This window comes from Ruditapes philippinarum, unplaced genomic scaffold (assembly GCF_026571515.1).
Source record: "Ruditapes philippinarum isolate M1 unplaced genomic scaffold, ASM2657151v2 ctg1746_1_1_1_1, whole genome shotgun sequence".
NCBI classification, from domain to species: domain Eukaryota; kingdom Metazoa; phylum Mollusca; class Bivalvia; order Venerida; family Veneridae; genus Ruditapes; species Ruditapes philippinarum.
In genome coordinates this window covers 102,943-127,253 of record NW_026851517.1, presented here as the reverse complement: position 1 = coordinate 127,253, position 24,311 = coordinate 102,943, and the positions used below count along the sequence as shown (strand labels likewise).

General features: G+C 32.8%; 2 protein-coding genes across 2 annotated transcripts in view; both read left to right on the top strand.

Annotated features, from left to right (window-relative positions):
* Window positions 1-7,905, top strand: part of LOC132715378 (uncharacterized) — a 70,140-nt gene extending 62,235 nt beyond the window's left edge. Inside the window, exons 43-50 of the mRNA XM_060698741.1 lie at window positions 393-442; window positions 1,851-2,008; window positions 2,511-2,625; window positions 3,309-3,325; window positions 3,633-3,765; window positions 4,210-4,499; window positions 4,871-4,935; window positions 5,649-7,905. Of these exons, the coding sequence (XP_060554724.1) occupies window positions 393-442; window positions 1,851-2,008; window positions 2,511-2,625; window positions 3,309-3,325; window positions 3,633-3,765; window positions 4,210-4,499; window positions 4,871-4,935; window positions 5,649-5,702 (882 nt within the window). The 3' untranslated portion in view covers window positions 5,703-7,905. The remainder of the gene's footprint in view (window positions 1-392; window positions 443-1,850; window positions 2,009-2,510; window positions 2,626-3,308; window positions 3,326-3,632; window positions 3,766-4,209; window positions 4,500-4,870; window positions 4,936-5,648) is intronic.
* A 4,394-nt stretch (window positions 7,906-12,299) lies between these two features.
* The window catches only part of LOC132712990 (uncharacterized), a 33,356-nt gene continuing 21,344 nt past the window's right edge, over window positions 12,300-24,311 (top strand). Inside the window, exons 1-2 of the mRNA XM_060695798.1 lie at window positions 12,300-12,378; window positions 17,883-18,024. Of these exons, the coding sequence (XP_060551781.1) occupies window positions 17,883-18,024 (142 nt within the window). The 5' untranslated portion in view covers window positions 12,300-12,378. The remainder of the gene's footprint in view (window positions 12,379-17,882; window positions 18,025-24,311) is intronic.

Here is a 24,311-nt window from a genome sequence, read left to right as displayed (position 1 = left end):
CATCAGTAAGTATTTAATAAAGTATTGTCAGTACTGAATTTAACATTACACAGTTTCCTGCAAAATATTAAGTACATTTTGTTAAATATATACGTTAAAGTGAAAAAGGTCATAATGGAAGGTATGTAATATTATTAATAATAACATTGATAATATTTAGAATTATACTTGATAAAAAAAACACGAAATAATTATATATTGTTAGTTTTGGTAAGTGTCAGATACATGATTCTAGTACATATTTATTTATAGCATATGTACTGTGCATTTCTTTTTCTTGTCCCAAAACAGTTTTAAATTTTATATTGATACTAAAGGTTTAATTATATTACAGTTTACTACTATTATATTAAGGTTATTATGACATTTAAAATTTCAATTTATTTTTGCAGCTTACAGCCATATATGGTACTAGTGTAGAAATCATAGTAGATTCTTTAAGGTATTGTGCTTTACCAATAGAAACTATACATAATTTAAAAATAATCAAAATAATGAGGCTTTTCCTCGGTAACTTTTCTTTAATTATCAATCGAGCCAGAAAATATTTGTACTCATTACATTATTAATGAAACAATTATGTCTTGTTTTACATACACTATAAATATAGTACATTAATTTTATTGCATAAAGTAAGTCAGATTTAAAAAGAAGCTCAAATGAGCAATCAGAATACTTAAGGTATTAGGACCCTAATGGGCACTATCAGGAACTAAAGAATTGACATCATAGGTCAGATGTATACCTTAAAGTACACCTGTATGCAAAATTTAAACAAAGTTTACCGTACGGAAATCAAGTTATGGCCACTTTTCTGAACTCAAACTAGGATGTTATAAGGCCCTTTTTTAGAAATGAGGAACCTTTAAATAATCTGCAATAACATTCTAATGAAAAATGTTTTCCCATGAATTTTTGGTAAGAAACAAATAGTACCATTCAGCTAACAATCCACATAAGCAAAATTGTGGTTTCTTCTTAAAATTTTGAAATCTGTATAAAAATGTTACCCTACCCCACCCATTTTTACCACTTGTCTGACCATTTTTCTACTTAGGGAGCCTAATTAAAAAAAATCTTAAAATTTACCCAAATGAGTGCCTGTTTTCAAAGTTTCCCTAAATTTTTAAAAAAGTATATTGGTTGATCTTGTAAAATATGAAATACTTTTACCGTCTAGTTTTGATTATATTACACTTTGAAAATATCAGGTACCATATTTATTACTAGATTTAGCATAATTTAGCCAATAAATACCTATATAAATTAAAAATTTAAAATTAAACACTTTTTTCTTTCCATATGGGACATGAGAGATACATAAATAATGTTAAAAGAAAAAAGAAAGAAAAAAAAGTTGACCCTTCTGGGGATTGAACCCATGCCCCTCATTTTCAATGTAGTTAACAGTACTTCTAGCCTATTTGAATACTCTTCAAAGCGGAGGTAATGCATTAGGGTGCTAATACCTTAATGTTATAGATTTCCTGAAATATTTTCTGTTTAACTCAAATTGATCGATCATTGGATAAAGGCAAGCGGTGGCCTAGTGGTTAAGGTGTCTGCCTCTCAACCCAGAGATCATGGGTTTGAACCCTACTCGGGTCACGACCATGTTTCTTCATACGACAGTACTGGTTGGTTCCAGAAAGCGGACTCGAAAGTAATTAATATCAGTTGCAAGAACTTGTTTCGCAATCGAGCTTAAATAAATATGTTAAAACCTATGGCATACGCTTCTTTAATCAGTCGTCTTTTTGGTATTTATATATTTTTCTATGTGACTTGATGAACTAAAAAACAACACATGCTATCATCACATAAATCATGTGTTGTAATATTGTTTTCAGGCATGGCAGTCTGGTAGTAGAGTATTCCATAGTGATAAAGGAAAATGATGTTTCTAAGGTAACTGTAGTAACTGCTGAATTAGCTTCTGGTGTCAAAAATATAACCATTCTCGGATCAAATGTTCCAATAACAGGAGTTGTGGTGGATGGCACGAATGGTACGTTTATAATGACTTATATTTCATTTAAGATATAGCATTTGTTTAATTAATATTTCATTTAAGATATAGCATTTAAACGTAAACCGTTTCCTTTCCCTGCATCATAAATTCTCTAGATCGTTGCACTTTACCCCTTCACTGAATTTGTCTGACAGATTTGCACTGCTTTGAATATGGAACAGTTCATTCAAAGTTTAAGGGATTTAAATATCAATGTACTAAACGTCTAAAATTAAGATTGTACTTCTTTACCTATTTCTTACAGTTTATATTTTCATAAAATTACTTTTATCAGTATTATTTTCTATTTTTATATAAAAAAATGTGGAATATGCAGATATTTTGATTCGTATTAACAATATTTGTGTACGTATACAATTCATGAATTTCTGAAATTGATGTTTTCACAAACACAACACTTTCCTATCTTGTCATATTTAAGTATTTTACGTGGCACAACTCGCTTGAAAACAATGTGTTTTTCTTGTAATTATAACAGTAACTATTGGAGACGGACTGACAGACGAATTACTCTGTGTTCTATATCAAGCATCTGAAGGTGAATGCCAGTCAGATTATGTCTGTACCATCTCAGATGGTTTACCAATATGCGAGTAAGTACTCTTTTTGTCTTTAGCTTTTTCTGTAAATGTACACCGCTTTTGGTGTATACACACTTTATTTTAGTTTGATTGTGTAGGAAGCTAGAAGTTTATAGACACAATGTCGAATCCGTTCATGGGACCAACGAGTAATGAGCAATCAGTATAAAGTTTCTTGCTCAAGGAAACAACGACTTGCCCCTGACGGGGTTTGAACTCATACGGCTAGCGATCATTAGATTACTAGTCCGACGCGTTAACCACTCATACCGCCACTTTGTACATGGTAACATGAATCTTTACCTTTAACCTTCTCTATTTGTGTAAAGGAATTGACCAGCTTATCTTTATTAAGAACAGTCCATTCAACAAATTTAATTTCCAAGAGTATAAGAACCTGGTCGGACTTCACGGATGTGCACGCTGGTCCGGCTTAATACTTTTCACTTTCGGTCCAAACATGGTGAGCGTTGAGACTATAATAGGAAAGTGTGTTGTATTTGATTGAAATAATATAACAATTGTAGCTTTATTTTCCTTAAATGGGGTATCTTACTGGGCTAAACCACGGATGTAATATAAATCCGTGGCTAAACGTACATCCTCTTAAAGCATATATTTTACTTGATTAGAAAAACACACCTGCATTATTGTTATTTTAAAAAAATAATATAATTATAATCTTTATTTTTCAGGTTAGAAGAAGTTAAAGGTAAGAGTTTAATGATATAAGGGAAATTTTGTAATTATTTTGTTACAATTGTTACACATATTTTGTTTTGTTACAGTTGTTGCACATATTTTTTGTAACATCTAATGAACATCTGTTATTCCTTTCTCAAGTTAAATGGTGTTTTTTAGAACAAGGCGCATTTGCTGCCAAAAATTTTTTTAATTGATTAAGATGGCATTGGAAACTAGAAATTTGCTTCGTGCATTGTATTAAAGACTTTTTACATGATATTTTTGCAACAAAATGGTATTGAAATGATAATGTAACAATTGTTCCTTTTATACAGATAACTTGTCGTTTATCCTTGGTCTTGGTATTGGTATACCAATGTTCGTCCTGGTGGTTGTAGTGATTGTTCTGGGAATAGTCCTGTATAACTACAGGCGCAAGAAGAGATCAAGAAATAGTTCCTTCCGCGGGTAAATAGCTGCATTATTAGACATTTAATGCTATATTGTATAGCCAGTTATACAAATTATCAACATAACTTGATACCATATTGTACAGCCATCATGTGCAGCGCTGCATTACATTAATATGTGTGGAATCATTAACAATATATAGGCAATTATTAAATATATATAAGAATCACACAAAAAATCGGCAGGCCGAACCACGGGTCTCTGGATTGCCCGTCCAGTGTACATATACATGTATATGAAAGAAAGAAAGTCATGAGCGGGAAATAATGCATAAGGAAAATCACAAAAAAATCGGATGCGGCCTATTTTTCGTGTGATTTTTCGTTATGTGTGTGTGGGCGTGCGAACGTACATGTGTGCGTGCGTGCGTTTGTGTGCGCGCGCGTTCCGAAGTAGTTTTGTGTTGCAATTTACTATAACAATTCTTCTGATTTTATACAGATATAGCGATTTTGATGATCGGAGTAGTTCTGTGTTTTCTGGGGTAATACCAAAGCGAATGAATACAGGTATGCCGACGGGACCATATCGTAATATCCCAGATTTACCTCAGTACCACGGCAATGACAACTTGGCATCAGAATTTCCACAGTACGGTGTTCATGATCGCTTTGCTCAAGGTCTACCACAGTACCGGGGTCAGGATGTGTCTGCCATACATACAAGGGAAGACTCTGCTGTCATACATTCAACAAGAGAACAATCAGCTCATTATCCTCAGTTTAGTCAAGGTGCTATATTAATAATTACATACATAAAAGTCATTTCTGTTAATTAGAATCACATTGTTTATATATAATGTACTAGTACATTATTTCTCAGTATCAAAACGTTTTTTGTTGTTTTGTTTTTTTGTTTTTTTTTAGAATTAAGACCTTTCATGTAAAGAGTTTTTCTTTTTTTCATATTAACTTGTATATTCATTATTTTAACCTGCTAGCGGCAACTGGTTCTACCAAGCGACCAGTTGACTTACGTCAGCTGTCTGGTCATAACGTACATTTTTTCCCCTAAAATGATGAATGGTTCCGTCCAAATTGAAAGGTGGACGAAAAGGGTGGTTAGGATTATGTGTATTGTATCATGTTTTCTCTCATTTCAGATGAACCTAAAGGTGGACATTATTCCTGGGACTACCTCCTGGAAGGTATTCCACCAGATGGACAGGTAAAATTACATTCTATTATCGTTATTATAGGTCATCTTAAAATAATGTATTTCCGTTATGATGTTTTAGTTGTTTTTTTTGGGGGGTGGGGGGTTAAGGGGGTGCTGTTGTCGTTGTTTTTAATACATGTATTGTAAAAGTGTTCCTTGTACCGTTCTAATATTAATTCCCTTGAAAATATTTACTATACAGGCACTTGATTGTCAAATAATAAAATAAAACATGTAAATATTTTGATGGAAGTACATATGCGTATATTTGTATGTGCGTGCGTGGAAGTTATCTGTTCGGTTTGAATAAAAAATGGCATTTACAAGACAAACTTAAGAAAATATGAAAAGTTTTTGGTGTTTGTCATTCTATGGAAGTCTGTCCAATTTATTTTTGCAATTGCAAATAAACTTAAATGTTGCAAGGCCAGTGTCTGAATTACAGCTGAAAACTATGCTTGTTTTCTTAGAGCATTATATTCTTTCGTAGGAAATTTGCTTAAACAAATATACCTTCTTGGTTAAAACAGTATTTCTGTCATATAGTTTAAAGCATATACATGTACAATTATGATACAACAGCATGATATAATACAGGACTGAAAAGAAAGGCAAAGGCTTATGTAGATTTCTTTCATTGAATAAGTCTACATTCTTAACGACAGTCATCACAATAATCTATATAAAAGAAATTCTGACTAATTTTACATTTTTCGTTTCAGTTCCACATCCAAAGACCTGCAGTTGATCCAGATCCACTTCAAGTACACTTATAACATCAGCACACTACAAAAGACAATTGTATATATAAATGTTTCGTTCAAAACGTAACATGAAATAAGTGTGTTCAAAAAGACATGTCTCTACACCAACGTTTGCTCAAAGTGACTCAGCAATAAAATGTTTATGTTATAAATATCAAAGATTGTATTTTCATTAAAATTTCACATCATGTTTCATGTTATTTTGAAACGTCTGTTCTTATGTCAGTAAAACTGACAATTTGTTACTATAATGTTTAACTATTTTTAGAACTTATAAAATACATTATATTATGTATTTTATTTTTTTATTTGCAAATGTACTAAAGATATAGTTTAGTCAATATTTTACTGCATATCATTTATTTCAATATGGCCATGATACTCGTATATTTCGAATAGAAAGTACCTTTTGCTTTAATGAAAGGGACTCCACTGAGATTTTTTGACATGCTGGGACTGAAAATATTTTTTCCTGATAAATGTACCATTTGATGAAAGTTTAGACCACTAATCTATGTACGAAATTTCAGATCATTCGCGCACTTCGTTTTTCCAGAATAATTATTCAAATTGTAAAAAATGACCGAAAATAAAAAGCGTTTTAACGCTTTTCACTCAAATATGGCTAAGAAAAGCATAAGAATACAATATTCAATTTATTTAAAAAAATATTTCTTAACTATCTTTGCAAATATTTCTGTTTAAAGTGCCCCAGCTAATTTATGTAAGAAATTCAAATGTTATGTTTTTAGGCTTTTAAACCTCAGTGGAGGTTCCTGAGAAACATTTTCTATCAAAGTGCCATGAGAAACTTTCATAGTTTTGTTTGGATATAATATGTTTATGTTACTAATACTTATACAATATGTTTAAAATAACTAACAAAAATTTTAAAAAATAACCATATAGTTTTAACCCATTTATAAAACAGTATAAGAATGCATAATACTAATTTACAAAACATAATTATATACTATTTTCACTTATACCAAACTATTTTTAAAATTATTTCGTTTTCTGGACAGAATATGCATAAAACAAACAAAAAAGTTCTTTAAAAACATTAAAATCGTTTTATAACATTTTTAGTATTTTTCTAAAGAAGAATACTTGTTGCTGTTATTGATAATAATGTTCATTTAAATTCATGTTTTTGTCATTAATCAAATATCATATATGACATGTTTCCATTTTTTTATTTTTATTTTTTTTAATTTCAGTCAAATTGAATTGTACTGTTTATAACATTTGGTTTAAAGTAGATTGGTTTATAACGAGGATATTTTCCGTATGCATTTTAAATATTGATTAAAACAACACAAATGTACCATTTGGATATTGTCATGAAATATTTCTGGAAAACAAAATGTTGATACAGTTCTAAAGAAATTTAGTATGAACATTTATATGAATAATGATAAAAGTAGTAGTTTAGAACACTTTATTATCTAATATATATTGATATGTCTATCGAATCATATATCTTACACTTTCCACAACATTCATATATGATTCTTCTGAGGTTTGTTTTTACCTATGGTACTATCAACATATTTATTCATGGTAAAGCAGACCTTCCATTAAACACCAATTCACTTTAAATGAAAAAAAAGGATGTTGATCCAGAAAATATTTATAAAAAGTTTAAGTTTGGGATTTTTTCTGTTATTTAATACAGCCTAGTTCTTTGACTTTTTCTTACAGACATCCAAAATGGCTGCCCATAACCGGAAGTTAAAATTTTGGAGAGCCTTTTAGTTCGATATACATGTATTTCATATAGAAAATTGTCAATATATGTTTTTAGAACAGTAATCATATTTTTTGTAGAAAATAATAAGTGTTCATGTGAACAAATGTGCGTAGTTGAGTGGTTTTAAACTATATTTGGTGCTATTCATGTTAATTCAATGTTGAAAAAATATTTCATAAATATGCCATATATAGTTAGGTCATACTACATACGATAACATTTTAAACGAGCAGCTATGTTCAAATTGCATCAGAATTATATCGAAATATTAATGCGCATTTTTTTTTTAATTCAATCTTTTTCATTGGAGTTTTATTTTCAACACGTTCGCTTAATTGAATTATTTTTGTTTTATGTCAGGGCAATGCTATTCTAATAAGTCGTTATATCTTGTGTATATATACATGTATATTATCATCGAGCTTTTGTTTTTCTTGTCCCGCTTATACTCAAATTAATATATTAAATGAATATAGATATATACATATTTTACTATTTGTTCATTTAAAGCAGTCTGTGATATGAAATACAGGTGTATGATTTTATTTTACCTTGTTTATGTGTGGTATGTTATTGTGTAACAGGAAATTATAACATTATCTGTTTTCATTTGAAAGATACCTTTGTACATGGTCTGATCAGTATAGAGTTAAAGTTTCATTCATTGCTTACTTCCACAATCCTTGACAAAATGATATACATGTAGCTCTAATTATTGTCAGGTATATAGTTTTCTTCAGTAAAGACCACAATAAACAAGTGTCCTCTTTGTGAACAAATTGGGAATCTCTACGATGTTCACCTAGCATATGCTTATACTCACCCTGTATTTGTTTTTTCATGACTATTAATCGCTGGATTATTATTTTAAAGACGATATAGTAATTATATGGAAGCTTTATTGTTATTTTTTATATTATATACCTATATATTTTAGAAATAAATTGCAGAAAAAAAATCTTTAATCTTTTTTCTTGCCATTACATTATCTACAAGTTTCTCCTGATTAACATAAAAACATGCTTAAATATAATGGCATGAACAGTACAATGACATGAAAGTTGGCATGGTATATTGGATGGACGAAACTAAATATAAATAACAAGAATAACATATTTATCAGTCAACAAATATAAATAACAGGCACATGCCTTTTAGTTAATTTGTGTCGGGACCAAGGCTAATATCTTAAAAAACAAACAATAAAGCCTTCTTACATACATGGAATTTGAACTTTCATAATATTTTCATTTTGTTCTGTCTCAAAAAATAAGGAATCCCTAAAGAAAGCTCAACACGGCAAAAATAAAAATGTTGCAGGTTCGGCTTCATTGAGCCTGTTCATGAACGGTAGTGGTAATTGCAAGCTGTCGTTCACGCCCCAAGCACCGACCCAAGCAGAATCCAACATTTAACGTGGACTGGTAAAACCATGAATCTTGAAATTTCGCAGATCTATGTGTTCATATGGCGGTTATGATGAAACCTTCACTGTGACACGTTAGTGACATTCCATGAAAAGCGGCATTGGTCCCCAAGTACAAAATGCGAGTGTCCTAAACGAGAAAACAATGGGCAAAACTAAATAAAATGGAGTTTTGAAAGGGGATCAGAGGTACCCCAAAGCCACGTAGATAAAAGTGGAAAAGGGTAAAACAACCGTAAAAAACCCTTAAACTGAATATACTGTTCTCTTAATTTTATATAGAAAGAGATGGCGTATAGGTTTACTAAATTCTGAATTTCAAGACAAAATCCATGTCTATGTACAATGCTAATTGAATACCTGAAGGAAATCGTGAGCTAGAGTTAAAATGGAATGCAAGTCGCTAGAAATCTTAATGAAAATGATAGGCAGCCAGGAACAGCCAAAGCCAATCGACGATAGCATTTTCTGATCACAACTTGTCTAAAATAAAATATTTAAACAAAACCAAAAAAATCATAATTTTTGTTACAGCCCTTGGACAGTATCTTAACCCATTGCTTCATGAGCATTTTGTGAAAAATGGCTGTTTTCATTGAAAAGTCTCCCGTTACAAGTTCAAATTGCTATAATACTATAAAAACTGCTTCAACACTAATCAAACTTGGCACAAATGTTGACTGGACCATTGTCCTTGCAACAACATGCTCAGACTTAAATTTTCTGTTACCATGGCAACGAGGGGACATCTCAAAATTGCCAAAAATCACTATTTTGCGTTGATTTTTTCCATCAAAATTGATTTCAAAGTGCTGCAACTTATCAATGGATTGAGATAGAGTCAAATGCTTTTCAGCGTTGGTTACACATTACCTTATGATCAATCTGGGGTCATTTACAGCCTCTCACAAGTCCAAAATTTTCTTGGCGATGAGGGGGACTCCGCCCCCCTTCAAACCCCCCAAAACAGAAGGGGGCACATCCCCCTTCTGGCAACCCCCTGATGTATCTTTTGGTTGGGGGGCCGCGCCGAAAAAGAGGTCAATTTTTTTAAAAACATTTCTTAAACAAAAACAAGTGTTTGGGGCCTAATTAAGGCATTTTTTCATCATTTGAGACAACAAAAAGGGGGGGGGGGTGAAAAAGGCGTTAAAAGGCGTGTATATGAAGTAATGGGTTAACTGAAAATGATGAAAATACTTGAAATTACCCTAAATCGCGTTTTTTCATGTTTAAACATGGCCTGTCATATAAATTTGAAGAAAAATTGTTGTTTTGTAGATTTTTTTATTTTTTTCATTAACCCATTGCTTCATGAGCATTTTGTGAAAAATGGCTGTTTTCATTGAAAAGTCTCCCGTTACAAGTTCAAATTGCTATAATACTCTAAAAACTGCTTCAACACTAATCAAACTTGGCACAAATGTTGACTGGACCATTGTCCTTGCAACAACATGCTCAGACTTAAATTTTCTGTTACCATGGCAACGAGGGGACATCTCAAAATTGCCAAAAATCACTATTTTGCGTTGATTTTTTCCATCAAAATTGATTTCAAAGTGCTGCAACTTATCAATGGATTGAGATAGAGTCAAATGCTTTTCAGCGTTGGTTACACGTTACCTTATGATCAATCTGGGGTCATTTACAGCCTCTCACAAGTCCAAAATTTTCTTGGCGATGAGGGGGACTCCGCCCCCTTCAAACCCCCCAAAACAGAAGGGGGCACATCCCCCTTCTGGCAACCCCCTGATGTATCTTTTGGTTGGGGGGCCGCGCCGAAAAAGAGGTCAATTTTTTTAAAAACATTTCTTAAACAAAAACAAGTGTTTGGGGCCTAATTAAGGCATTTTTTCATCATTTGAGACAACAAAAAGGGGGGGGTGAAAAAGGCGTTAAAAGGCGTGTATATGAAGTAATGGGTTAACTGAAAAATGATGAAAATACTTGAAATTACCCTAAATCGCGTTTTTTCATGTTTAAACATGGCCTGTCATATAAATTTGAAGAAAAATTGTTGTTTTGTAGATTTTTTTATTTTTTTCATTAACCCATTGCTTCATGAGCATTTTGTGAAAAATGGCTGTTTTCATTGAAAAGTCTCCCGTTACAAGTTCAAATTGCTATAATACTATAAAAAACTGCTTCAACACTAATCAAACTTGGCACAAATGTTGACTGGACCATTGTCCTTGCAACAACATGCTCAGACTTAAATTTTCTGTTACCATGGCAACGAGGGGACATCTCAAAATTGCCAAAAAAAATCACTATTTTGCGTTGATTTTTTCCATCAAAATTGATTTCAAAGTGCTGCAACTTCTCAATGGATTGAGATAGAGTCAAATGCTTTTCAGCGTTGGTTACACGTTACCTTATGATCAATCTGGGGTCATTTACAGCCTCTCACAAGTCCAAAATTTTCTTGGCGATGAGGGGGACTCCGCCCCCCTTCAAACCCCCCAAAACAGAAGGGGGCACATCCCCCTTCTGGCAACCCCCTGATGTATCTTTTGGTTGGGGGCCGCGCCGAAAAAGAGGTCAATTTTTTTAAAAACATTTCTTAAACAAAAACAAGTGTTTGGGGCCTAATTAAGGCATTTTTTCATCATTTGAGACAACAAAAAGGGGGGGGGGTGAAAAAGGCGTTAAAAGGCGTGTATATGAAGTAATGGGTTAAAGACGAACTTGAACCATTTTATATTTAAAGGAAAGTCATTCAAAAACAAATGTTTTATGATTCACATTGTCGTTACAAGTTATGCTGTGTTGGTGCAATGTAAAAACGTATGCCTACGACGTTTCCTTATTGTTTATGTATTATCGACAATTATATGATACGATTTATCAAAAACATAACATATCTAAGATTTTGAAAAGCTGAAGTCAGCTTTAAGCTGTCCTCCAAAGTTAGCCGCCCCAACGTGGCACTACATAATCTTACGAAGAAGTACTTGGCAGTTACACATCTGTGTCAATTAAATCAGATGAAACAGCTAAGTCTACAGACATCGGAATGATGAAGAAACCTTACTTTTATTCTGTAAATCTTAAGTTATACAAGAAAAAAATGAATTCAGTTAAGTTGTCTGTAAGGAGTTTTCTGCTTGTGATCTCACCTAAAAAACTGAAGTCATTCATGAAATTATTTTAATTATAAGCATATCGGGAAAAGAGCCTCGCGCGCTTATGAACATCGGTATCTACAGTAGAGATTCTAAACTCTGTTGGCATTCGAACTTACGATCTCCTTAGACCGGTGCTAAACTCCTTTCACCAACAGTCTTTCTTATTTTATAACTCTTTCACTATCTTTACACTTCACTTGAAATACATGTGTATACAAATGAAAATTTCCTCGATTACCAAAATGAGCAGATTTGTTCGATTATTCGATTTGAGTACACATTGCTGAAAATCAAGCATAGCAGGTAGGCGAGTTTTTAAAAGATCCCGCCATTAAACTATGCATCGAATGGTTTTCTAATTTCAAGCCATTCCCATTCAAGGTGAAGGATTTTTAACGATTTACGATATGTAAAAATAACCATACTTTTTAATAATATTTACCTGCAGAGAAACCTATAAATGTTAGTACTTTAAATAATATGAAATTAGGCAAAGCCTATGAACGGGGAAGTCGTTAAAAAATTCTTTCATTCTTTCCGTTTTAAAGGTGTCATTCGATATTACATACACCGCTTCCGTTTTCACTCGGAACACTCGACGATTATTACTAATCCGAAAAGTTGAGATTTGTTCCGTTATCGGAATACCCCGCCTATTATCATTGACATACATTGTAAATGGCGGCGCCCGACTAGAACTGACACTGAAAATTTCATTGATAGGTATAGAATTCTATATATTTTTTAATTGTTTTTTATTTGATTTTCTTTTAAATATTCACGTGTAGTCTATAGCCGGGCAAGCCAAAGCCCGGACCCGCTTCGCGGGCCCGGTCTTTGACTTCCCCGTATTAAAAAGGCTGATTTTGTAATCGGTATTCGCGACTCAAAAAAAACTATTTTTATCAGTAGGCCCCTATTATCACTAATCAATTTTTTTTCAAATTGTATGGATGTGCGTTAAAAAAAGATAAGTTTTATGAGCTCTATACAATCTGTGCACAGTAAAATCTAGTTCTGGCTTCCATAACTTTATATGTCGCTTTTATTTTGACGTTGCGACAGTAAAGTTATGGGTCAACCCTATTTGCAAAGGCTACCAGAATTTGACAGTTCGTGCGCCGTACATAAAAACCTTCTAAAATCACCCTTTTTAATTAAATTTGGGTCAAATAAAAATACCATTTGATAAACAAATCAATTTTGAACCAATTCATGTTTTGTTTTTAAATGAAACTCCAATGACATTGTGTACCCAACTATTTTTAAGAGAAACATGTAGAGGATGTTTACCAATATGGAGTCTGCTTTCAAATGAGATCTCGCGGGACTTCATGTTTTGGAAATTCTATCATCTATTTTTAGTAACGGACCATACACTATTTTTAGTAAGTGTATGATTTTATATTAAAACAAACAAATAATTCATGAATCATCACTCAAAACAATATAAATCCAACATGTTTTTGGTACAATGTCTGTTATTGAATAAATACACCATTATTCATAATTGCAAAGCCATGTTTTCAATTAAAAATAGCATTTGGGTCACGTGTCACTAAATGTCATGCAAAGGTATCCGAACCAAACTTCTCGCAGGTCACGTGATAATTAGGGCAGCAATGGCGGCGAATTTTATGAAATGTGAACCCGCTGATAAACTTTGAGGCAATATTTCATCAATCTAACATTCTGTGTTCAAAAATATATAGACTGAAGGGTCCCAAATATATCCAACTACCTGTATTAAAATAGTTTTTGTCCAGATCACGCAAATTTATTGAATTACAGCATGACATAAAAATGTCACGGGTCTGGTTGACTTTCGATACGGGGTTGGCTTCAGCGAACAGGTCTAGCAATACTATAAAACCTGTTCGCTGAAGTATCTTTAGCTAAGTAAAATCCATATTTTATAATCCTAATCCTGCAGGAGCCAGGACGAGTGGCTTCAAATTTCTATCCTAGAGTCATTAGTTTTGACGCCCTTAAGCTGTTTAACTAGTGCATTTTTTTATATTAACTTGATCATAAAATAAAATACAATGTAAAGTTACTATGGCATGTTGTTTATCACTGCAAACCTTTTTTATGTTTGTTAAAAGTTCAAAATCACTTAAGTTTTGTACTTGAGTAAACAGACCGTGGAGGCATCCATTGTTGTTTACAGTCATATGCAATGACGCCTTTTCATTGGGTGTTTATTTTTAAAGGATATTTCACTGTAATGCAATATGTACAGCAAAAGAAGTTTTTAAATGAGCAAACCTATAATGTAACAACATTGTGAAAACTTAAATTATATTTTATTTCATATAAAACTGTCCATTATTTAGGAATGCCATACACCCTGACAGTGGTCTTAATAGTAGTCCTATAAATATGACGGCGCTTTGAGATATTTTTGCTTCTGGGCAAAGCAACGTCATATCAAAATTGCTCAAAAACCCATAGCATGTTCCGCCAGAAAATCGGGCGGAACGAAAAACAATGAAGACAGCGTGTATTTACATCAGTTTTGACCTATTTATGAACAAAACTAAAAAATAAATACCTTTTGTCAAAATAATTAAACTGTCACATCCGAAAAATCATGATTAAATCCTCTCATGTATTTCAATTCTTTTTACAGCCGATAAACAAGTGGCGGCCATAAAGTGCACGAAATCTGATTGGCTAATTCAAATGCAAGCGTTTAACTGATTCAGAACAATCTAACAGAATATTTTTTTAACGAAATAATTGCCCATGCACCGTCAGTGTGTTTGAATATATTTTTCCGTTCAAAAATTTGGAATCAATCTGTAAAGCACCTTGCTTAACCAGTATGGCCAATTGACAAAAATATTGATGTTTATGTTTTATTTTAAATTGATAAGTACATTGTTTGAGAGTTTTTGTGTATGTTTGAGCATGAAATTGAAAGAAAAGAAGATAAGCTTTTGAATAAAGCTTGAAAGGCAAGACAATAGACATTTTTTTATTTTTTTATGATGCTATGCGTTTTTGAGCAATAACTTTTAGACGTCAGGCTTGACCGACATAAATTATAACAAGCCTGTAACGTCTAATATATTGGACTAGTCTTAATAGGTGCACCTGTCTCTTTAAGCTTGAATGTATTTACCAATAAACTTGATTAATAGCATCTGTTTTTTGGCTTACAGAGCTGAAAAATATATCTAAAATGAAAGATGTTGTTAAGATATGTATATGTTGATTAAAGAAATGTTGTTTTTTTCTTTCTTTTTTAAACTTTATATACAATAATCAATCCATTATGAATTTTACTCAGTATCAATTAAAAACGAATTAACGTTTTTAAACAATATAAGCTGTACACCTTTTGCTACAGTGAATATTAAGGGCACTTTGCAAAGTTTTGGTCACATGACACTCCTTAGACATTTTAAAATGGAGGACGGAAAAAGGCAGGTCAAGATTTTCCAAAAGTTGTATTTGCAAAATTAAGGCTTGCATAAACATCGATTGATTTTGCAGTAAAAAGATGAAAAAATACAATAAATATGATAAAGGTGAAGTATATTTAGTGAAATGTTTCTGTCTTTCCACATGTTTTAGTTATACGTTGTAAATACATGCTGGCAGTGCAGTCAGCAAATTATCACGTCATAAGAGTCGTTTTCACCAATGCTTAGGTCAAAACAAAAATGGCGTCAAAAAAGATGAGCGTCAAAACACATGACCGGATGATACTCGTCCTGCATGCTTCGCTACTCGTCATGTATTCTTGCCTCGATTTTCAATAGAAACTTCGCCTATGCAATAATACCTCGCCTATGCAAAAGACCTCTAAAAATTCTCTTAATTTCTTTTCATAAATTTGACAAACCAAAACCGGAAACAAAGCTTGTGTGTTAGGTTAGGCACAGGAGATTGACATTCTGTCAGCACATAGAGTGCCAGACAAAATTATTTGTTGACATTTGAGTAAATATGCCAATTTTTTTTTATGCAATGCTTTGTTTTAAAATATCAGCGGTTGTCAGAGCAACAGATAAGCTTTAAAAGTGAATTGGGTATTACTCCATCATTTCCTTTGGAATTGGGTATTGGCTCCATTTAATTGGGTATTCCAAAACTCGATACCCTATGATTTCAAGATCAATTGGGTATTCAATTATGAAGATATGAATATGATAAAGAAAATAGGATTAACAAATTACTAGAACTTTTCACAATTGTTTTATGCTTTATATAAAATGCTCATGTTATATTTCATAATATTTTTAACAAGTTCGTTTTCTGACTGATTTTTGATTATTTACGACTGTTATGTTTCAAATCATTTTCCCTTTTGTACGACGCCATATTGCTTTCGAAGCGTCTATTGATACAGCTGGGACCTACTTATTGACGGTCTCCGCAAAATAAACGGTCTCTGCCGGTCTGTAAAGACCGTCGACCTGAGTAGACAAATCGACGGTCTCATGCTTTATTGATATGGCTTAGTCGGTCTTTGGAGACCGGGGACCGTCGAAGACCGGAAACCGTTGATTAGTTAGCATTGATTCGGGAATATTCGGATAGCATGCATATCAATATAATTGGTCCAAAACAACTAGCATACGACAGATTAACTTTACGGTGATGAAAATGACAATACGCACGGGTTTTTAAGACAATTGCGTATTTTATTTTTTTAAATGGGTTTTGATACGCATTCTTAAATAATCAATTGCGTATTTTATAAAATTAATTGCGTAAATACGCAAATACGCACCTTATCTGTTGCTCTGGTTGTAAAAGGTATAATTTTGTATTGTGTATCGAAATTGCCAAACTACTTTGTTGACATTGATTTTCCACGTGTGTAATTAGATAAAATGTGTATTGAGTGTGCAAAAGGTGTTGCATTCCTTGTGTTTATTTATAGTAAAGAGTGGTATATTTGCCGTTATTTTTTAATTATTTGCTTATAGAATGTCAATTTCCTGTGGGTTATGTAATGTATAAATGAGCCGTGTCATGACAAAACCAACATAGTGCGTTTGCGACCAGCATGGATCAAGACCAGCCTGCGCATCCGCGCAGTCTGATCAGGATCCATGATGTTCGCTATCAGTTTCTCTACATGTGATAGATTGGTAAGCGAACAGCATGGATCCTTATCAGACTGCGCGGATGCGCAGGCTGGTCTGGATCCATGCTGGTCGCAAACCCATTATGTTGGTTTTGTCGTGACACGGCTCAAATATTTATATGGCTTAAACCAAAAAATACAACTTTACCAAAAAGGTTAACCAACAACAATGCTGGCACCGAGAGCCACAAATGGGTCTTGCCATTAGCTCCGCTGTTTTTTCAAAAAGAGGAGTGAAGACTGGCAACGAAATAGATTGGAATTACTGGAGTCTTCAGTTTGTATCTCTTAGCTCCAGTAGGTGAGATGGTTTTGATCCCTGGTGTTGCTTTATGTTTGTAACACCAGAGGTTAGCAAAAATCATTTCTCCTGTTTTGGTGCAACATGACCTTATTTGGTGCGCTGTAAAACCTAACAATAAACCCTGTTCGATTATTGCTAAATGTAGCAATTACATTAGAATCAATCACAGATGTATTACAGGTAAAGCATTGAAATTATTATTATTGATTTTATTTTTACTGAGCAGTAAAAAAAAGTATTTTTTTTTTAAATTTGAAAAAGCTGAGCTTATTTTGGGTAAGCTAGGAATTATGCTTTTTTTACAACAGCCCTTGTGATTGGGAAAAAAATCACTAGGGTGATTGACATGCACAAGTTACAACTGACTGGTAAATTGGAATGACTGCATTGCATGATATAATACTAAATAGTGGTTAAATAATATTACCTAAAGAAAATAACTAAATAATCGATATAAAAATTTACTCTATAATTCAGATGGTGAGGGTAAATTCTCCAGGTGTATGCACTGCTGTGAAGTCAAAGACTAGACATGTGCGAAGATCCCTCAGTGCTGCAAGCCTAGATGTTCGTGGTTCGGTTGTTATGGAGAAGGTTTGGATGTTTGAGGGTATAACAGGTAAAGCCAAAATATATAAAAAAAAATTCTGGTTTCAAGGTGGCAAAAAGGAGAATGGATTGATTGATAATAAGTTACATATTTCATATATAATTTTTATGATTTCTGAAGGAAGAGCATGAATGTCGCTGGCTTGTCCGTCTGTCTGTCACACTCGTGTCCAGAGGATATCTTGAAAAGTATTAAAAGAATTTTGTTAAAAGTGATAATGCTGGTCAACAACATGTACTGTCAGGGCCAAAACACCAATTTTGGGGAAGGGGCCTCAGCCTTTTTCTTGGGGGAAAACATGCGTGATTTTTGCATACTTTGGGAAAAGGGGTCTCAAATTTAACACAAACTTTTAACAAGTTCTTCAAAATAGACAAGCAAAAAAACTTTTAACAAGTTCTTCAAAATAGACAAGCAAAAAGCACTGGGAAATACAAATAAGGCAGTAAAAGACATTAATTCAACACCATCATTTAATTTTTTTCTAAATTCAATGGGAAATTTTAAAAGACTTGGGAATTTTGAGGACCAAACTGGGGAAAAAAAGAGGCTAGTTTGGTTGGGGAAGCAGCCTATATTCGGCCTCTACAAAGAAGGGTTTTTAGGCCCTGACTGTATTGTTTCTATTTAATGCCCCTAATGGAGCATGCATTTTTTTAAAAAGGGGGGCGCTAATTAGAACTATTAAAATGTGCTTTAAAATATGTTTATTAAAGATACAATACAATAATAAAAAAGCTATCATTCTTACGATCTCGTACATGGTACAAGATTTTTTTTCATAGTGCTGATATTTATTAGACGTGGGGTTTTAACTGGTGGGGTAAACATCATGCGGCAAAAGTACTTGGTCCAGACAGAAAGCGTGTATGCGAATGTGCCAGATGAAAAATAAACAGCCATCCCGGGTGTAGATTTTCCGAGGTTTGTGAAAAAAAACATGGAAACTGCTTCAAAAACCTTGGAAATAATCAAGTTTTACAAGGTTTTTTTTTAATTCCGAGGTTTTTCTTAAAACCTTGGAAACTTTATCCAAGGTTTTTGGTATAAAATCCTTGGAAATAAAGAAAACCTTGGAAACTATCTCGGAATTTAAACACTCTGCCAAAAATCAGCTTGGAAAAAGCTTGGAAATGAAGAACTTTGTCATTTTTTTGCTCGGAAAAGAACTTAGAAATTTACGGTAAATTTGTTGGAAACACTTTGCCAATATTTAGCTTGGAAATGACCTCGGAAATTTGTACTTTACTAAATTTCATCTCGGAAAATAATGGTAATCATGATTTAAACTTAACAATGGCATCAAAAGCAATGATCAACAGTTAAAGCTGGCAGATTTACTCAAACCAAGCTACCAACCCGGCTGTAGATTGCCATGGATATTTATTTAATCCATGGTCAGAGCAAACAGTTGTCATGGTTAGTCCATGCAAGACAGCATGGTCCAGGGAAATCAATTTTCAGTATGGACATTGTCAATGGCCAACTACCTTCTAAATAAAATTTTTCTTTAAATTTCTGAAGCAATTTATTTGGGAAAAATCAATTAAAAAAATGAAAGTGTGAAAACATGGAATATTTAAATTAATTCCTTGTTGACATAAAAATACATTTATTAATGGCTATAAATGTATTGACATCTAATGATAATAAAAAAATGCTATTCAAAAACTGATGATCAGGAAAGACTTTTAGAAAAAAAATTGTCATATTTTTTTATTAATTTATAATTATCGTTACTAGATATCTTCTCCATTTTTAAGAATAGTGCTAAGAGCAAAAACTATAATACAGAAAGAAACAATCAGTATTTATGTCTATTCAGTTTCCAAATGCTATCAGTATTTTTCCTCTAAAAGCTTTCTTTCTATATATAAACTTAACTTAGGCGTTTAAGCAACACTGAAATAAGAATGCCTATATAATCTTTAATCTTATGTTTTATGCCATATAAAATAGTATATTCTACAAAAAAATCTGTGACATACATTCACTGATTACAATTTACTCTGCCATTAATTTATGTGTAAATAAACATACATATGTTATTAATTGTCCTTTAAATATAATTATGTACAATTAAAATGTCTTGAAATATAATAACCAGTATGCTTGTTAATTCTATAATTTGGATAAAAAATACTGCATCCACTTAAGATTTCACACCAGAATATAACACACTGATTCAGATAAACTAATGGCACCCAGTGGTTTCCCTATCTAAGCATATCAATCTTCCTCATTGGCATTCGTTGTGATAGACCAGATTTCCATGCTGACTTAGTCAGGGGAGTCTGCGGTTTATACATCCAAAACAATTAGTCCTAAAATGAATTGCAAACAGATTCTCTTGCAAGAACTTATTAAAGATTTTCAACTTTTACATTAATCTTGATTTATCATTGAAATTGTACCTTCAATAAATGCTAAAATTAAAATATGGTGCTTTGATATTGGATCACCCCTAGTGTTTCACATTATAATAAACCTAATCCCAACATGACCGTTGAAAAAGTTGAATCTCAGACAATGGGTCAAAGTGTTATAGTTGGGGAAAATAGTGGTAACATGATTTATTTAAAGCAATTTTGGAGATATCTTGTTTTAAATGTTAGGGAGCATATATGAATTTTCAAAGCAAAAACATTTATCTAAGTGTGACAAGATTCAGGAAATGTTTGGTTGTTGTAATTTAACCTAAAGATCAATGACCTGGCGACAGAAGATAAACAAAAAGAAACATAATATAAAAAGTCAGGAAAACCGGGCGGTAAATAACTTTTAGATACATTTATGCAGAAAAACTGTGGTTTTTCTTCAAATAAGATATTAAATAACAAAAACTATTTTAGATCTATATTTTTAACCTTTGTAAGCCTAGTTTTAAAAATACAATTGTTTAGAGGATATTTCATGAGTATGAATGTTATGTTTGTCTATGATTGTATTAACAAGATGAATGCATGAAACTATGATGACAATATTCATAAACTTTCATCTTTCATCTATTATTTGAATCTACAATGCTTTAGTTACAGAGTCAAGCTTGAGCAAGTTTGCAGGACTGGTGTTCCAAAACTACAAAGAAGATGGCAATCCAGTCTCTTATCATAGTATAAAGCAGAGGAATATACTGGGAAAGTCATTGGGCATTGGCACAAAGGAAGCCACTGTAGACCAGGAAGGCTTCAAGAAATATACTAAAGTATGTTTTTGTTTTAAAACTAGGGTTTTGAAAGTTTCAATTTGAAATTTAAATGAATGATGGTTTCTGGAACTGATATTTTTTATTGATACTTGAAATGCTGTAAATGTAATATCAGATGACTCTTCAGCTTTATTGCTGCAGGAACACATTTCATGCCCCTTTGAGCAGACAGATACAGTCAGTGTAGGCAATCAGAATTCACCTTATGAAAAGCGTTATTTTTTTTTTGCAATATTTTTAGAGTGTACTTTAGGTTGGAACATCCATATGACATAATCTAAAATTTAATAGTAACAGACGTTGCCTATTTTCTAAACATTGCAGAATTGTCACATTGCTAACAAAAGTTTTTCTTGAAATCTTGACACTAATACTGATGAATAAAAAATTAAAATCAAACATGAAAAAAATTAAATTCATTATTTCAAAACAAATTAGACAAACATTTAAAGTTACTACAGAAAAGTTCATTTGAAAATATTAAAGCCTTCATTTTAAAACAATACTATCTAAACAATTGTCATTAAAGTAGTTTTGGCATCACTCAAAAGATATATTTCCTTTAATACACAAGTGCCGATCTTTTAAACAATATATCAACTTATATTTTTGTCTATGGAAATGTAAGGAACGTATTAGTTTGGTTTTTATTGATGAATAAAAAAGAAATTAAATGATGTAATTCTGATTGCCTACATATACTGTACTGTCCCCCGAGTATAACCACAGGTAATCCATAATCCTGGCTGTAATAGCTCCCTCAGAGGAAGAAGCCCATCCTGCTTCAAGAGTCAAAAAATACAATGTTGTAAGGCAAGGTTTAAGGGTTGTTGAGCCTGGACACACATGGAGAGGGAAGTTGCCCAGTAGTGATTTTATATAATTTGTATTTTTTTTCTAACTTCTTCCAATGGCTGGTACTTTATTAAATATTAACTTTATTTATTTCAGAATTGTATCCCAAGCATTTTCCACATGTGACCCCTGTGACGGTGAGGGAAAAAACTTGGGGACACTTTAAAATCATGAAGAGTGAACAGGACTTAATAGAGTTAATATTTGAAACATAAAAAATTTGCTGGGTACCAAAAAAATTAGAACTGAACCATTTGAGTGTAATACTTTACCATTAAAGACTTACTAACTTAAATATTTATTGTAGTGCATAAACTATTTACTTCACTCTGACAATTAAATAATGTTTCAGGTGAGTCATGTCATCATTTTTGGCTCATGTAGTATTTTATAAGAAATTTATTAATTCTTTAAAAGGACAATATAATTGCCTCTTTTCAGAATATTTCATTGGTTGTTATATTTTTGATTTTCCATGGATATTCTAGAAATTTCCAAGGTTTTTTGCTCAAGTAAACCTTGGAAAATGATCTTGATGCTTTAGTAAAGTAATCCTCAGGGAAATATTACAGTATTCCCAGTTTTGAGAAACTTTCTGAGGTTTCCATTTAAAAAACTTGGAAAACAAACCACGGAAACTGACTTTAAAAATCCATGGAAATTGTTCCAATACTCCGTAGGTTCACTCATTTTACAAGGTTTTCTAAAAAAAATCCTCGGAAATTATTTTACGAGGTTTTTATTCTGAAATCCTTGGAAATCGTTCCAATACTCCGAGGTCTTACTTTTTACGAGGTTTTTTTTAAAAAAAACCTCGGAAATTTTTTCCAAGGTTTTATGCCCTCTCCCTATTTTTCCAAGGTTTTCTTAACATCAAAGTTTTGCATTTTCTCGTTCCAATACTCCGAGGTTTTTTTCCAAGGATTTTGAGCCAAAAACCTTGGAATATCTACACCCGGGATTGCATCAAAATAATTTTAAAAAGACTCAAAGTGCTGGGTACAAATATTCAAGATATATAAGTAATCAGCAAAAAGAAGTAATTGAAAATGTTTCGGCTGGTGATGGAATTGTACTGTCTGAGGGTGATGACGACTCATTTACCTCGGCTTAGACCTATTGACACCAAATTTAGTATGTGGGTATCTTTTATCAAGACGGAACTTAGGATTGCTACCCAGGTCAAGGTCACTGTTGCTATTGATTCTTAACTTGGCATGTGTATAGCTTGGGTGAAAATAAAGCCTGGGAGTGGCATTCCTACTCAGATATCTGGGGGTTTTTTAGCTCACCTGTCACAAAGTGACAGGGTGAGCTTTTGTGATCGCTTTTCGTCCGGCGTCCGTCCGTAAACTTTTACTTTAAATGACATCTCCTCATAAACCACTAAGCCAATTTCATCCAAACTTCACAGGAATGTTCCTTTGGTGGTCACCTTTAAAAATTGTTCAAAGAATTTAATTCCATGCAAAACTCTGGTTGCCATGGCAACCGAAAGAAAAAACTTTAAATATCTTTTTTTAAAAAACCATAAGAGCTAGAGCTTAGATATTTGGCATGAAACATCTTCTAGTGAGTGTCTACCAAGTTTGTTCAAATAAAAGCCCTGGGGTCAAAATTAGCCCCGCCCCGGGGGGTCATTGATTTTCCCTATATGCATATAGTAAAAACTTAAAAAATCTTCTTTTAAAGAACCCAAAGAGCTAGAGCTAAGATATTTAGCATGAAACATGTTCTAATGAGTGTCTACCAAGTTTGTTCAAATAAAAGCCCTGGGGTGAAAATTGGCCCGGCCCCGGGGGTCATTGATTTTCCCTATATGCATATAGTAAAAACTTAAAAAATCTTCTTTTAAAGAACCCAAAGAGCTAGAGCTAAGATATTTGGCATGAAACATCTTCTAGTGTGTGTCTACCAAGTTTGTTCAAATAAAAAGCCCTGGGGTCAAAATTGGCCCCGCCCCGGGGGGTCATTGATTTTCCCTATATGCATATAGTAAAAACTTAAAAAATCTTCTTTTAAAGAACCAAAGAGCTAGAGCTAAGATATTTAGCATGAAACATGTTCTAATGGGTGTCTACCAAGTTTGTTCAAATAAAAGCCCTGGGTCAAAATTGGCCCCGCCCCGGGGGTCATTGATTTTCCCTATATGCATATAGTAAAAAACTTAAAAAATCTTCTTTTAAAGAACTCAAAGAGCTATGGCTAAGATATTTGAGCATCAAACATGTTC